General features: G+C 42.0%; 1 protein-coding gene across 1 annotated transcript; it reads left to right on the plus strand.

The window, feature by feature from the left end:
* The first annotated feature begins 4,981 nt into the window (after window positions 1–4,981).
* Window positions 4,982–12,258, plus strand: TUBB1 (tubulin beta 1 class VI). The gene is made up of 4 exons (XM_019548200.1): window positions 4,982–5,132; window positions 8,081–8,189; window positions 8,715–8,825; window positions 9,952–12,258. The coding sequence occupies exons 1-4, from the start codon at window positions 5,076–5,078 to the stop codon at window positions 11,076–11,078; spliced, it is 1,404 nt and encodes a 467-aa protein (XP_019403745.1). The 5' UTR covers window positions 4,982–5,075; the 3' UTR covers window positions 11,079–12,258.
* Window positions 12,259–16,884: the final 4,626 nt, after the last annotated feature.

The following is a 16,884-nucleotide window of genomic DNA, read 5'->3' on the forward strand; positions in this document are numbered from 1 at the left end:
TCCCCCGGGTCCCGGCCTCGGGGCTGCTCGGGGGCCGTCAGGGTGCCCGCCTGGATGCTTGGTGCTTTGAGCGCACACAACGCGGTGCGGGAACGAAGTATTTCACCCAAGAAGCTGTTCCGCTGGGCCCATTTTACAGATGGAAAGCTGAGTTTTGAGGGGGTGTTTTGTTCCACATCACGGCAGTCGGGGGACTGACCACAGGGCACTTTCCAGTCACCCTAACTCGGTGGCATCCTGAAGGGAATGACGGTTCCCAGACAAAGTCCATTTTAATTATTGCAAGCCCGCCTAGGTGATGAATCTGCTAATCATCCGGAAGGCAGGAAACTGCTGAAGCAGGATAAAGATTTCACAATGCAAAGGGCCGTTCTGTTAGATGCAAGGTCTTTTGGTGATCTCTTTTATTGGACCAGCTGTATAGTTGGGAAGGATGTTAGACAGGCTTTTGGGTACTAAGTGCCCTGCTTTGGCCCACATATAAAGGATGCTTTGGGTGCATCTACACGTCACCTTATGGCAATGTAGCGACGCGCTTTATCGCCATACAGCACACTGCAGCAGTCACGCGGGTCTACGCATGGTTGCTTGCTACATCGCTGTAGCAGCCCATGCCCGTTTCTAGCACACCACGATGGCAATGGAAGAGAGGAAATTGGAGTGTGCGCCACCCTTATGGAGCAGTACCCACCCATACTGCGCTGTGCTTTAGTACTTCCAAAAGTACACCAAGCTGGTGCGTGGGGAGCACTTCCGAAAGGAAGTACTAAAGTACAGTGACGTGTAGACGCACCCTTTGTGCCCGAAAGGGGGTGTAATATTTTTCTCAACTATGCAGTTAGTCCAATAAAAGAGATCACCAACAAGAAAACCTTGCTTCTTGCATGTTTCCTGGATCATCACAGCGACAGTAGCAGGCCGCCCCTTCTACATTCTTCTGCTGTCGGCTGTCCTGAGAGCAATTAGCTTAAAAAGCAAACATTGCTCTGTTGACAGGGCCCTTTTTTCTGCTTTGAAGCATGACTTGCGTAGTTTGTATGCTTATTGGATGGTAGACTGGCTACATTTTGTCAAATACCTTGAATCTTAAGCATTATTTATTTGAGTGCTGAATCATTGTCTTGGGATGTTTCCAGGCATGACATGGCTCAACTGGGTTTTGAGGAGAATTAGTTACCAGCTGGTGGCCATTTAGTGGCCTGTATGTGACATGATATGATAGACTTAGCATACAATGAGATTTCTTGTTGGCAGTCTCAGCAAACAGACTGAGGATTGAAGGAGACTTTGTGAGTGAAGGACCCATTTGTCCCTCAGGGTGATCCATCCACATCAAGATAGAAGCAGTAGGATAGGTAGGACTAGTGCTGATAGTGCTGCCCCTGCTTTGGGGCGGAGAACGGTGGAGCGTCCCTGGCTTAGAGGGTAGTTCCTCCAACACAACAAGCCAGCTTTTAAAAGCACAGGCCAACAGTGGCCACACACACAGTGCACTTACTTCTGACAATTACAAAGCTATGGCAAAAAAAAATATTTTTTTCAAGTTTAGGGGTTATTCCCTCAGTCCTGGCATATCTATAGCTGTCACAGGAGACAGTGGAAGCACTGTGTGGACTGATATTATACAGGCAAGTGAAATTATAATATTAAGATGAGGTCTGACGGTCACAAACACAGTCTCGCTGAGATAATTTGACCCCAGCTGACTTCCTCCCCTTGAGGCTGGACCCGATGATCTTGCGAGGTCCCTTCCAGTCCTAAGTCTGTGAAATCTATGAAAATGTGTAACATGGCACTCCCTCTAGACTGTTTGCCATAGTCACTTGAAATAAGTGTGCATGTGTATTTATGGCAAAGCCAGCATTCAGCCATGTCCTTCCACTCTGCAGCTAGTGATCATCTGAACAGTCGCATTGCTTATCACCTTCAACACATGTACAATGTCTGTAGATAGGAAGTTCATTAGTGTTATTGGACTGGCTTGAAGTTTCGAAACCGCTGAAGAATGACAGGGGGGAAAAAACAAGAGTGGTTTGCTTGAAAAGGCTCAGAGAGATGTACGTGTTTTTAAAAAATCCACATCAGAAGATACTAAGAATTACTCTGCATCCTGTTACACAATTTTCAAGGCTATACAGTTAAAAATAAGCACGTGTGCAGGTGATTATTTTTGGAGAAAACTATATTGGTGAATAATTCATCATGTATTATTTGTTTGACGGGACTGACTTTCTCTTCATTTATGAATTTTTCAAAAAAAGACTGTGAATTTCTTAAATTAATTTATTATTCAGGCTCACTTGGATAGTTTTGTCAACAGATGCCATTTGCTAATTGTAGATATTTGCACTAGGTAAGTTGCACGTGTGCTATTGTTTCTTTACTCTGTGATTTAATTAAACATTAAGCACAAAACAGGAATGTAATAACCGTGTGTGCAATTTGAATGTGCAAATATTCTTACCAGCACTGAATGTTTGTGGAAAAGAGTTTGCGTACACAACGTATATGGCCAAATTAAATTTTGCTCTTTATTTTAATTCAAAGGAACATTCACAAATCCATTTTCTTTCACTCTTGTTTTTACAAATTATCCATAATATATCAGGTTAATGTTCTTGTGTATGTAATAACTTAATTGCGAATTAAAACAAAATGGTTGGAACATTTTCTGCTCCTAAAAGATGATGAAGTTATCACATTCTGAAATAATAAAAGAAAGGATCTACTTTTTTAAATTTTTCTTCTATCATCTCTAATTAGCAGGTGAATTTTAATCTTCCTCTATGTGAAGAATTAATAGGTTTAGTCTAGACGCTACAGGTACTCTGGGGACATGCTTGCACTGAGTCCTATTCACGTCAGCTCTTCCATTTACAGCTGGAGAGTGGGGAAGTCTAAACTAAGCTGATTTTCCTTTTGGACTTGTTTTGTCTTATTTCCAGCCCCCCATTATTTAATAAATAAGCCATTTCTATAAGCCATTTGTATCTACTGTGCTGGTTTTATGTATTTATTCAAAATAAGCTTCTTTTTTTTTAAACTGTCTCCTACGTTTTCCTTCAGTTTCTCCTCCTAGCCTAGTTGGAGACTAAAAAAAGGCATGGAGCTGAACTATACAAATGTACCCAATGGATGCTATCTCAGACCCTGAAAAGGAGTGCTGGCTTGGGGGCATCTGGTACGCAAAGATACAGGCCTGTGTCTATCTGCAGGAAACATGCCTGTGTCACAGCTTGCTTAGCATTATGTCACTTCCTTGGAGGCACAGCCATGGCAAGGGTCCCTTGAGAATACTGTGCCGTGGGTTGCAATGGGAACAGGAGGTTGGTTTCCTCTGTATTGTTGCAGCAGATTCCACTGAGCCTCTTTTTAGCCACGTTCATCGTGGGAAGCAGTGATGTACCTGTGTTGTAAGTGGGATACGGTAGCTAACTTGTACAAATATTCAGCTAGGTAGGATTTCAAAAGTGCTTGAGCAGGTTAGGAGCTGCTGCAGTCTCATTAACTCCCATTCTTAGGGGCCTAGATCCACAAAGGAATAGGTTTTGCGATGCTAGGCTTTGCATCACTAACCCCCAGACTCCCTGCCACCCAGCGAGATTCAGGGGCCTGAGCTAGGGCCCCAGGCTTCCCAATACATGGGGAGAGTCAGGTGCTTACGGATGGGGTTCCACAAAAGTCAGCACCGCTCAGAGTGGGTCTGCCTAAGCCAGTCAGTGGGAAAAACCATCAGAAGAGCCTGATCAGGGCACTGAAGGAATTTAGGCAACAGCTGATGTTGTGTGTATTGTTGTTGTGCTGGCTGTGGCTATCAACTTAACATCAAATTTCTTTACCTTCTGGAGTGTACTTGTAACAGACATGGGCAACTTTAGCTTTAAGTTATCAACTTTCAGAGCATTTTAATGGAGAATATGCAGGATGTCTGGAGAAAGAGGTCCCTTGTCTCATTCAGAACATCAGACAGTTGTTCTTTGGGAACACAGATGGTACTGATGTTTCCAGACAGTTGCATTTCAGCCACATTTTTGCCCAGGATTTGCAACTTTGTATTGATGCATAGGGGGTCAGGGAGCAACCTACTATCAGTCAATCTGTGGAGTCCCCATTGAAGTCACTGGAAATTTTGCTTCTGACCCAAAGGTGAGATGGGAGATTTTGCAGCCAGCCTAGAGCTGATCAGACATTTTTCAGCATAACAAAGTTGCATTGACAAGTGCTGTGTCACTGAGCCAGAAGATTTTGCTTGAAACATCTCCGATCTGGCGAACTGTAGCTGAATTTAAAGCAGAGTCCCAAGCAAATCTTTAGTTTCTTGGAATATCTGTCCCAAGATCAGGGACTTTGGAAGCATTGCATCCGTGGGCACAGGGTGGATGTGCCTGAAATCTAGACAGGGTTTGCTTGGAACCTAACACTGGTGGTAGCTAAAGTTAATCAAATCCAAGAGCTTTAGGAGTATTTCAGGTCCCGTTGCGCTGGAAGGGGCACTGGGAGATTCAACCTATATTGGTTTCAAGGTGATTTAGACCAAAATTAAGTGACACCCTCCCTCCACAGCCCTTGAAATTTTCCATGAGCTGGGAACTCCAGATTTTGGACTGCTGTAAAAGAGACCTCTGTTCACAAATAGATAATGATTTGTCCTGAATTTTGTTGCATCTCTAACCAGAGCAGTCTTAACAGAATAGAGCAGCATACCTTTGATATGCACATCTGAAGCCTTATTGTTTCTGAATGGACAGAGCATTATTCCACAGAGTTGCATCATTCATTGACAAACAAGTAAACTTTTCCTCCTCGCCTGCTTGCTGCCATGTATGTCTGACTTTACATCACATACAAAGTTCTTGGGACGTATTACAAGTCCATGCAGACATGCTGATGAGGGGATGAACAAAATGTAAATGTTGGATACTCCCTTTGCAGTTTGAGTGACAGCATCATCAGTATAAAAAGGAAATTACTCTAGTGGGTATAGCTGATACTGCAGTCAAGAGAGGTCTTGTTACAGTGACTGAGCGTGGAGGAACTGGAATAGGCTCTTGCTCCTGAACTTTCTAGTCTGCACAATGCGTGAAATTGTGCATCTTCAGATTGGCCAATGTGGAAACCAAGTTGGATCTAAGGTGAGGCTTGATTCCAAGTAATTGTCATTAGTAGCAACTGCTGCCTATACAGGCAGCATTATAGTGATTATATACAGACTGAAGGAAGGGGAGGAAGAGCACGACATTATTCCTAAGAAGTGTATAGCATGGGAAGTGACAGTGTGTGTAAAGGATATTACTACTTTGCAAAATTATGTAAACCTGTGCAGGAATTACTATATGCTAGTACTGCAAAGTAATCATGACAATGTTCCAGTCTAGGTGTAATTTATTACCCCGGTCTACACTCAATATAATACATAATCATGAAAGATAATGATGTTTTACTTGTCATCAAAAGAATAACTTGGCCTGGGAAAATGAGTGAGCGGTATTTTCTCCAACTGGCACAAAATGTAGTGGGAATTTAAATTTTAGAACCCCCCTGATAAGTGGCAATTAAATATATTTTTTATATTTGCGTAACTTAGAAACAACTGCATAGAGTTATTACCAAATCAGTTAAGGTTTGACACATGATACCGGTAAATTGGATCAACTCATTTAGAAAGATACATACCTAGACACAGATATTTACTTGTATCTTCACAAAGGATGTGTGGCATAGTGCATGACCTGATGTAAGACAGCTAATTGTGAGTAGGTCACAAGTCCCAAATACTGAGCATGAACACCTGGATGGACATTTTCATGATAATTACCAGTACCTATCCATTCCCATGGGCACCACAGAGCCTTGCCATTGCTTGTGACCAAAACTTATTTCCTTGTGTACAAATATAAATAATATTAAAAAGTCTGTATCATCAGTTGTGATGGGGATGGTCATTTTTATTGTGCACTTAGGCTATAGGAGAAATGTTTTGTTTTGTTTTGTTTTGTTTTTTTCTGTGTGACTTTCCCAGGAATTTTTCCTCTCTAGTCTGGATCTGTCAAAAATAATTTGGAACAATTAAATACAAAAGATGTCTAGCAGTAGATTGAGAAAATAAATAGGTTCATGCTGTGTTTCATGTTCACTCAAAGTTCCTGTTGACTGCCCTCGCTTGAGATGTAGACTGTAAGTGAACAAGGATTACGAGGTTGGGCCCAGAGGAAATATTTTCTGGAAACCAATGTGGCTTTTAAAAGGCTTGTTCAGTTTACAGTTTCTCTCCTGTTAACTTAGGAGCTTTTCTCTGTAAGCTGCTGCTCTCCAAAGTGCTCACCTGGTATAATTTCCCAGCTGTCAGCACTGGAAACACGGTATTTGTAAACTTAAAATTAAGTCGTGCTAAGGGAAGGAGACCTTTAAAATTAAAATAGCTTGCTCATTACAGTGGGAGGGCGTGACTGCAGAAATACTCCTGCAATGAACTGCCTAGATAAGAAATTCTAGGGCTGGATGTAAAAATGGGAGTCTAGATAAGCATTTTGTTTTTCTGTATGTTCCTGCTGTATAAATAATGCATCTGAGTATGTTGCCTTTTGCATGACGCTTGCAAGGGAAGTCATGATCCAAAAGCAAAACTTTGGGTGCAAACACTCTCAAATGTTTGGAGTTTTACTACTAATGCTTTATTGCTAAGCATTGAATATGATGCAGTAAGAGCAACTAATCAGAAAAGAATGAAAGTGCAATTTTGACATCTTGACTGCTTCTTCTGTCTGCATAGAGACTTCAGGATTTCTGTGCTAGATGTTCATTAGAGCAGCCCTAATTTTCAGAAAAGGCTAAACCACACATGGTTACCTGGTGTGTATGTACAGCAACTGCACCTTTACATATCTAACTGGTCATGCTTCAGTGGCGCTGAGCGATGCCTTCTATACCTAATAAAAAGCAATCTGCACAGGTAGCCCTGTCTGAGTCTGAATTGCCTCTCCAAAGACCTGCTAGTGCAGGCCAATCTCAAAAAGCCACGGTGTGGTCCAAAATTTATAATGGACGAATTGAGTCTTTTGCTGTTTTACTGGTAGCAGGAGATAATTTAAACAAATGGTCTTTTTAACTGTTTGTGTGGTGGGTGTTGTTTTAGTTTCTCCCCGGGTTGCAGTGTTTAAAAGTGGAAATGAAAAAGGATTTAGGATCATTGGAAAGTAGGTCATCCAGTCTAGGCACCTCCTCCCTCTTCCCCCTCCCCAGCCCTTCCTCAAGGCTGGATCGTCCCTGACTAAACCAACCTAGCCAAGTGTCAGTCTAAACTACTCTTGCAAACTTCCAAAGATGGAGACCTCACAACTTTTCTAGGTAGCTTGTGTCAGTGCTTGGCCACCTCCTTCATGGTCAGGAAGTTCCTCCAAATCTCCAACCTAAATTTCCCCTCCTGAAACTTGTGGCCATTGTGTCTAGCTCTGTTCCCTGTGGCCACAGAGAAAAACCTGTTTCCATTTTGTCTGTAATCATCCTTCAGGTATTTGAACAGTGTTTTCAAATCCTACCTCAGTCTTCTCTTCTCCAAACCAAATAACTCTATTTCATTTAGCCTTTTCCCATAAGTCTTGCCTCTCAGGTACTAATCATTTTTGTTGCTCTGAACTGGACTCTTTTCAACCTGTCAATGTCCTTCTTGAAGTGTAGGGTCCCAAACTGAATATAATCCTCCAGGTGAGGCCTCACCAGTGCTGACGAGATTAGAAGAATCACTTCCCTTGATTTGCACGTGAGGCTCCTATTGATACAAACCAGTATACTGCTGGCTGCCTTTGCAACAGGAGCACACTGTTGGTTCATATTCAGCTTATGGTCTACTATAGTCCTCTGGTCTGTCTCTGCAGTTCTGCAGCCAAGCTAGCCATTCTCCAGTCTGATTTGTACATACACTTACTCCGTCCCAAGTGCAGGACTCTGCACTTGTCCTTTTTGAATCTCATATGGTTGACTGCAGACCATTTCTCCAGTCTACCCAAGTCATTTTGGCCAGTTATTTATTTTGAGAAAAGTAATATAAATATGATGATATGTGTATCATTGTTCTCTCTTCCAGTTCTGGGAAGTGATAAGCGATGAGCATGGAATTGATATCTCTGGAAACTACCATGGGGATTCTTCAGTGCAGTTGGAAAGAATTAACGTGTACTTCAATGAAGCTGTTTGTAAGTGCTCATCATCTTCTTTGGAGTTAGGAGGGGTGGGGTGACAGCTGATTACGAAGTAAATACTGAATGGTTAAAATAAAAGGGCAGGCAGGAGGATTTTCAAAAGCAGCAGAGCACTTAACTACATTGACTTTGAATGACAACTGCACTGCTTTATTGCACTTGTGATTTTGCAAATACTGCCCTGTACCTTTTCTCTTCCCCTTATTGTGCAAATCTGTTCTTACAAGTAAAATGTCCCCCTGAAATATGTCTCTGTTTTCTGAGTGCAAACTTAGGCCCAGTGAAGGTTCCCTGAGGATTTTGTGGTTTGTTCTGATGTCTTGTTAATCTTCTGTAATGATTCGAGTGAATTTAAATTCGGTAGCTTGGGTTACATTTAGATCCATTTTATTTTTGTTTCACCCTTCTTCTATAACATGCTGAATTAAATTCTTGGTCTGAGGGGCAGCTGATGTAAAAGGAGCAGGATTTTGCTAGGCTGCCTGCCAGCTTACGCTCACATATTTTCCTTTGTTGTAGCCCATAGGTATGTGCCCCGTTCTATCTTGGTGGATCTGGAACCCGGAACTATGGATAGCGTACGGTCTAGCAAAATAGGCCCTCTCTTTCGACCTGACAATTTTATCCATGGTATGTACTGTGCGCTGTTAATAAAAATATACAAGTAAATACGAAGTGGCAGGGATGCTGCTAAACCCAGATTAGGTTCCCTAAAATCTTAATTGTTGTTTGTAAAGCATCCTTAAATAAATCAAAAACTAGTAGTTCTTCATCCAGGATTCTGCAAGGGTGTTGAGACAGATTACAATACTTAAAGGCCTTGTCTACAATATTAATAGTATTGTTAAAACAAATATTTTTTTAATTCTGATTTTATCTTTTATTTAAGTCCTTTTTATTTAAATTAATTGAAATGAATAATCGCTTTTGCTTATACACAGTTTAATGTCAGCTAACGTAATGCTGCAGTGTTCTGACTGCAGAATGTCTTTGGGAATGTTAAAATACAAAAAAAAATTGGTATTTAAATAAAAATGTTTCATTGAATTGTCTCCACTGTCTTATCAAATTTTATAAAACCTGATTTATACAAACTAAACTTTAGATATCTTCAGGTGTGAGTATCTCTTTATTTTCCTATCCAATAAACCCATCTTATTTGCTGAAACTTCCAAAATCCAGGCAGAATTTTTTTTAACACCAGGAAGCCACACTGTTTCAGTCCACATAAAAAAAATTAAAATTACAATGACCATGAAAAGTTAGAGAGAGAACTTCTCGTTTTTTTTTTTACAGTTAATTTCAAAGACTAATCTGATTTAGTGATACTAGATAGTGACTTTGAGTGTATCAGAAGAACTTCATATTAGATCATACTAATACTGAAAATGGTAGTAAACTTGTATAATAATAGGAATTTAGTAAGCAAATTCAGAACTATACATTAAAATTTGAAAAAAATACTATTGCTTTTTTCCAAATGTGGATATTTGGATCTTTGTTCTCTTTTCATAACTGTGTTCACAAAAAAGGTGAGCACTTTCATGCCATGGGGAAATTTTGCATACATTACTTATTACTAATGGGAACAATTACATTTTGTGAGCAATTTTCCGCCATGTTTTGGGATAGTTATGAGATCCTTTCCTCAGACAGTATTTGTGTCTACATTTGATTACCATGTAGCAATATTCTTATTGTTATTTACATTTGCCATGGCAACTTTATAAATGGTTTTCTGTAATTATGCTTACAGGTAACTCAGGTGCTGGCAACAATTGGGCTAAGGGCCACTATACAGAAGGAGCTGAGCTGATTGAGAACGTGATGGATGTGGTCAGGAATGAGTGTGAGAGCTGTGACTGTCTGCAGGGGTTTCAGCTCATCCACTCTCTTGGAGGAGGCACAGGATCTGGTATGGGCACACTCCTCATCAACAAAATCAAAGAAGAATACCCTGACAGGATTATGAACACCTTCAGCATAGTGCCTTCACCCAAAGTTTCAGATACAGTTGTAGAGCCATATAATGCCATACTGTCCATCCACCAATTGATAGAGAACACAGATGAAACTTTTTGTATCGACAACGAAGCTCTGTATGACATATGCTTTAGAACCCTGAAGCTCCCCAGTCCCACTTACGGTGATCTTAACCATCTCGTTTCCCTGACCATGAGCGGCCTCACCACCTCTCTCCGTTTTCCTGGTCAGCTCAATGCAGATCTGAGGAAGCTGGCTGTAAACATGGTCCCTTTCCCTCGCCTACACTTCTTTATGCCTGGATTTGCTCCGCTGACGGCCCGGGGCAGCCAACAATACAGAACTCTTTCAGTGCCGGAGCTTACCCAACAAATGTTTGATGCACGGAACATGATGGCAGCCTGTGACCCTCGTCATGGACGATACTTGACTGTAGCATGCATCTATAGAGGACGAATGTCTACCAGAGAAGTGGATGAAGAGTTGCTGGCTATCCAGACTAAGAATAGTAGCTACTTTGTGGAATGGATTCCTAACAATGTAAAAGTGGCAGTGTGTGACGTACCTCCACGTGGCCTGAAGATGGCAGCCACCTTTATAGGCAACAACACAGCTATACAGGAACTTTTCAGGAGAGTTTCTGAACAGTTCTCAGCTATGTTCAGAAGGAAAGCATTTCTCCATTGGTATACTGGTGAAGGCATGGATGAAATGGAGTTTTCTGAAGCGGAAGGCAACACCAATGATTTAGTTTCTGAGTACCAACAATACCAGGATGCCACAGCTGATGTACAGGAATATGAAGAGGTTGAAGTGCAATATGAAGAGGCAGAAGTGAAAACGAGCCAAAAACAGGAAGCAGTAATAGTAACATCAGAAAACTATCCAACAGCAGTCTGAATCCTGATCTTATATAAAGCACCAACAATTCCTATCCATGCAGCTGAAAGAACTCTTGCAAACTTATCTATTTCTATATTAAACCAAAATAGCATAAACCACATTGATTTTCACTTTGAAATGAACCACTATGTTTTAGCTTTCTAAATAATTGCTGGTACTAAAACTTTCCTGAAAAGAACCTGGAGGGCAAGTTGTAGTGTGTCAGGCTTGCTCAAAAACTTACTTGATTTAAAAATATCGTAGATTCTGAATCTAACATAGTGTGTTGTGTGCATCTTTGGAGTGGCAGTGACAACTCATGAACTTGAGTGTTGACATCATAAGCTCTAATTGTTATATTGTTTATTTATTTTAAGGTAAATGTGGACATAGGTGTTTTTTGTTCAGAAATTTCTGAGCTTTTTTAAAGCCATCTTGTGGACCCATCAGGCTATGAAAGCACATGTCTTTGCCATGCACCCCAAGGAGCTATTTGAGTCACCTGGTACAGAAAGAAAGTTTACAATGCCTTTTAGGACAATTGCTTGCAGAGTGAAAGGGGAACACCCCTGTTTATGCCTCTCTGTGTGTGTATGCCTTTTTTCATATAATGGAGGAGCTTTTGGTTTCACAATCTCTTCTGGATTTCAGTTTTTAATTTCAAAGTTTAGCTTGGTTTATATTAGTAGATTTGTGAGCACTATTTAGGAGTGGTCTTCGGTGGGGGAGGGTTTCCCATATTTAAATGCATGTCGCTTTTTCTTCCTCTTTGGTCCAGTGATAGATAGTCGCATGCAGCTGGTTTGAAATGTTAAGCCAAACATACAGGTCAGTAGTTTATTATATTCAGGATTCAGCTAGAAGCAACAATGCCTCACCTCCAGGGGGAAAAAACATTGCTAGGCAACTGTGTTTTTGCATCTCTCCAACTAACACTATTATCTATTTATATTTATAATAGCTACCACTATGGTGTCTAGATATTTTCTAAACCATCCTCACATTTTTATTTTAAAAAGTGGACCGTTTCAGTCCACTAAATTTTACTAACTTGAATAGGCTTTTGTTAAAATGTTTTTTGCCTTGTCTATTAAGTGTTTCATTAAAGGAGAGGTATCTTAAACATTTATTTCTCATAAGTTACAGACAAATCTGAGCTTATTTTATGATATACACTATTTAAAATAAAGTCAAGACAAAATTGTTGGCTTTTATTTTTCATAATTTCAAGCTATAATATTGCCACTGGCTAAGGGTTACAAGATTTTTTCCCCTAGCATATAATGTAAATGTAAATTGTTACTGTGCCTAAGGAAAGTCAAGTCAAGTCTGTCTGGAGGCCACTGTGACCATTGGGGCACCTTAGATGCTGTAACAACCTTCCTAGGTTAGTTGAGTTGCTTTTCAGCATTGGTGATTCTTCAGGCAGAATGACCTGGCAGCATGCATCTCCTCTCCAGGTATGGATGGCTGTGGCTTGCAGTGACAAGTCTTGTTTGTAGTCCTGCTGGGTATCCACACACCCTCCTCACTCAGGCTAGCCTGGGTAGGGGTGTCAGTTTAGTCACAGACAACTTGAGCCTAGAACAGGCTGTACTGGTTTACATGGTACCAGATAGACCAAGAGGTCTGACCTGACAGGTGTCTAAGGAAAGGCCCTTTAAATATCAGATACAACTGAATATTAGAACCAACTGATATAACCATACCTCTGTTTTCTTACTGATGTCGATGTACCTACTATACCTATCTAAAACCAAAGGATGCACAGCTGGTCCAAAACACAGATGTAATGGGTAAGAGCTACCACTATTTTGCTAAATTCAAAGCCTTTTGTAAGCACTTACATTCCAAATAATCACTAGGTTATGTGTCCATTTTATATTAGACCATTAGTAGCTAAAATACAAAATTAACTCTGGCAGCAGGGAACTAGAACCCAGGACTCCCCTGCCTAAGGGAGAGCCATAATCCATGGACTACAGCATCACATTCCCTTAGGTGCATTTCCTTCTGGCCTTCTAAATTTTATATGCTTAGTTATCCAATAGGCCAGAAGATCCAGGGGGGATTTGACAAAGTGGAGCATTTAGCTTGCTTAACACATATGAGAGGAAGACCAGAAAGTCAAGTCCAGGTCCTTCTGTAGTAGGTTAGCTGTACACTAGATTGATGGGTTACAGTAGTTAAAAAACCCAAACAACTACGTGTTTGTGATCTGTTTTACATAAGAAACCTGGACTTTGTAACTGCCTTAAAAACTTGTTATTGTTTTCTTACCTTATTTATACTTGTAAAGCTTTATTTTTTGTATGCAGTTTTTGATTTTTTTTTTCTCTGCAAGTTGGTTCAATTGCAGGGGAAGACAGAACCTGCATACTTAGTTGTGGTTTGCTTGCCATCCTGTTCATCATGCTCAGTGCTTTAGTCATGGAAATAAATGTATTCTGTGACCCTATATGACTAAATATTAACAATGTGTCATAGCTCTCACGTCCTGTTACTAAATGATTAACTTTGAAGACTCCTGCAACAAAGAGATAAATAACAAGTATGAAAGCCTCAGTGACACTGAATTATTTTAAGATGCTGCTGCAGCAGCATGAAAGCTGAATGTTCTGTTTAGCCCATACAAGCTCATAGCTATTTATACTTTCCTACCACAATTTGGCACTAGGTATAATCACAATGAACTCAGAAACTCTGAGTGTTTAGTATCTTCTTCACTTGAATAAAGGCATCATCACATGTGCTGACCATACTCTCCACAATCGATAGGAAAGTCACACTCGAGTTGTGGAGATCTCTTGGTCTGTGCTAGTGCCTATCCCCTCACACCGCTGCTTCCAGCACTTAATTTATGAGCACTTTAGTTGAGCCACAGGGAGGATGACTCTAACACTTGAACTTATGGGACATACTTCATAGATTTCATAGACATTAGGGCTGGAAGGGACCCTGGAAGATCATCGAGTCCAGCCCCCGCCCACAGGGCAGGAAGTCAGCTGGGGTCATAGCATCCCAGCAAGATAAGATAAGCATCCAATTTGCTTTTGAAGGTGTTCAGTGTAAGTGCTTGAAGCACCTCCTATGGCAGGCTGCTCCAGACCTTGGGGGTTTGGACAGTAAAGAATTCCTTTCTTATGTCCAGCCTGAAATGGTCTTGTAGTAGTTTATGACCGTTTGACCTCGTTATCCTTTGGGGTGCTCTGGTGAACAAACGTTCCCCCAGAGCCTGGTGGTCGCCCCTGATAAACTTGTAGGTGGCCATCAGATCACCCCTAAGCCTGCGCTTTTCCAGGCTAAAGAGCCCCATGGCTCTCAGCCTGTTGTCATAAGGTCTGTTTTCCTGACCTCTGATCATGTGTGTGGCTCTTCTCTGGATTCTCTCAAGCCTCTTCACATCCTTTTTGAATTGTGGAGCCCAAAACTGGAGGCAGCACTCCCACTGCAGCCTCACCGAGGCCAAGTACAAGGGGAGAATGACGTCCCGGGATTTGCTTGAGAAGCATCTATGGATGCAAGCCAGCATTTTGGTCGCTTTACTAGCCACAGCATCGCATATAGTCCCTCCTGTTGTTCTGCTCTTAGATCAATGCCGTGGACACAGTACTGTAGGTTTAATCACTACGCTATTAAGGTCACACAGGCCTTGTCCACATAAATGTAGTTGTTTGGCTCCCCAGGAACAGCTAGCAGCAGGACACCTCATGCTGCTGCTAGCTGTCTCTGGAGAACACCTGTGCCACATGCAGTATGGCACATGGCAGGTTACCCTGGGTGGGGAAAGGGAGGCTGGGGCCAGCACTGGGCTGGCCCAGCAGCCTTACCTGGGGGCCCCTCTGGGACTGCAGCAGCGGCAATACTGCTGCTTGGAGCCTGGCTGGCAGCTGGAGCATGGCTGTGGCTGGCTATGCTCTGGTTTTGAGCTAAAGAAATGCTCAAAGCAGCGCTCAGCTTTTCTGTGCAGTGGGCCAGATGGGCAGCACCTAGTCTCTGTATGGGCCAGAGAACTCAATCCCCTGCCTGGGACAGGCCCAGTAGGGCCCCATCTGGCTGTGTGCAGTGTGGCTGGAGGCAGCTGCAGCTGGGCTGGAGAAAGGGGTTCATTCCAGCCCTGCTGGGGTGGGGGAAGAGGAAGGCAGCATGATTTAGGCCTAGCCCTAAGGGGGTGGGAGAGAAAGGGGTGTACATTGACTCTAAACCAGCTGTGTAGGGGGGAGCCTGGCCCAGCCCAGACCTGGCTGGGTTGTGGGGAGGGTTGTGGCCCAACTTCAACCCTGATAGCAGTTTGGAAACTTGGTAGTGGGGAAGGATAGCAATATTAACTGCTCCTGCTCCCCTACCCTAAGATTTCCTAAGCCCTCTGGGCCACATTTAAGCAACCGTGCTCTAGAGAAAGAAGTTATGTAGCCACAGTGGTCCTGCAATTATGCACAAGGCCAAGATTTTTTAGAGCAATAACTTTTATTGGATCAACTTCGTAGTTTGGGTAGACAGGCTTTCACATGCATTTTTCTTCAAGAGACCTGAAGACCTGCTGCTTACAGTAAAAAAAAAAAGTCTACCAACTTAAGGAAACTGATACCCGAGGAAGAATGTCTTGCATTTGAAAGCTTCTCTAACTGTAATCGCAACTGCGAAGTTAGTTTGGTTAAAGATATCACCCTAAGAAATCCTTGCCTTTAAAGAAAGCCTATTAATACCAAACCCAGAAATACGAACTGTTATTACTAATGAACTTCCTCCCAAACCTCCTTGAACAGCCCCAAAACACCACAATTTAAAAGCTACCTCACCCCAACCCGATATTCAAATGTTAGCTTACAAAGATTGGGAAGTGAGGTTTACCAATGCCTCAGGATTGGAAATATCACAATTAATATTCCAGCCAGCAAGTCAGTGTTTCTTGCAATTCTTGTAATATTAAGAAGTTAAAAGCTTTTAGGCAGATACAGTTCAAGTTGACTGTGTGCAAGTTTTGTGGCAGCACATTCCTTCCCACAGCCCAGTTATGGCTGGACTATTATATTCTGCAAAACCAGTTGGTCTGAACACAGGACACCCTTCTGCTAACCAAATGCCCTGAGTATTAGTCAGCAATGCCAGGGTTGTTCTTGTGCTTTCTGGCTGAGTAAGTTTGGATTCACTTTCAATGAGGTGGGTTCACAAAGCCTACCAGACAGACATTCTCCTTTCAGGAGTGGTGCAAAAAACAAGAGCAAAAAGCAGACAAACAGAACCCCTTTCTACCCTCCCCCCAAAAAAGCTACCATGGGTACAAGTTTCCTTTGCTTTATGTAGGTTTGGTATGTGCAAATTGACTCTTACATGATGACCCTTTTTCATACCAAAACTCTTTATATGCGAGGTAAATTCACTCTTATGCAATCGGTGTGGTGGAAGCCTGCAGTTGGCTGCTTTGTGCGGTGCATTGTGGGAGAGATGCACACCAAAATATAGTCTCCGTGTGGATCTGCACTCCTTGCTTGTTGTCTGTGAAGTGTTTCTGTAGTTGCCATGCCCATTATGACAGGGCCCTGCGCTGCTGTTGACAAGTACCAGAATTCCCCTGCAAGATGTGGTAGAAGTGGGGTTGGCGAGGCAAGGTCTCGGAACGCATCCCTGGTTGTTGCATTGTAAAGTGGGTTCCCTTGGCGCGAGTTTGAGCTACGCGCCGTTTTCCTGGAATGCATGTGCCGCGCAACGCAAGGGAAACGTATCCAAATCTTGTTTTCACTTTAAAATAAAATGAAAATACCTCTAGTATAGAGAAAAGGGGGGGGAAGAGACTCAGATTTCCCCAAATAAATCACAATAATTA

Source organism: Crocodylus porosus, unplaced genomic scaffold (assembly GCF_001723895.1).
Source record: "Crocodylus porosus isolate Cpor-Errol unplaced genomic scaffold, CroPor_comp1, whole genome shotgun sequence".
Lineage (NCBI taxonomy): Eukaryota > Metazoa > Chordata > Crocodylia > Crocodylidae > Crocodylus > Crocodylus porosus.

What these genes read in the sequence shown, in the direction of transcription:
- TUBB1 (XM_019548200.1), top strand. Translation starts at nt 5,076, where the DNA reads ATGCGTGAAATTGTGCATCTTCAGATTGGCCAATGTGGAAACCAAGTT. An exon ending in GTACTTCAATGAAGCTGTTT is followed by an intron (nt 8,190 to 8,714) that starts GTAAGTGCTCAT and finishes CCTTTGTTGTAG; the next exon opens with CCCATAGGTATGTGCCCCGT. An exon ending in ACCTGACAATTTTATCCATG is followed by an intron (nt 8,826 to 9,951) that starts GTATGTACTGTG and finishes TTATGCTTACAG; the next exon opens with GTAACTCAGGTGCTGGCAAC.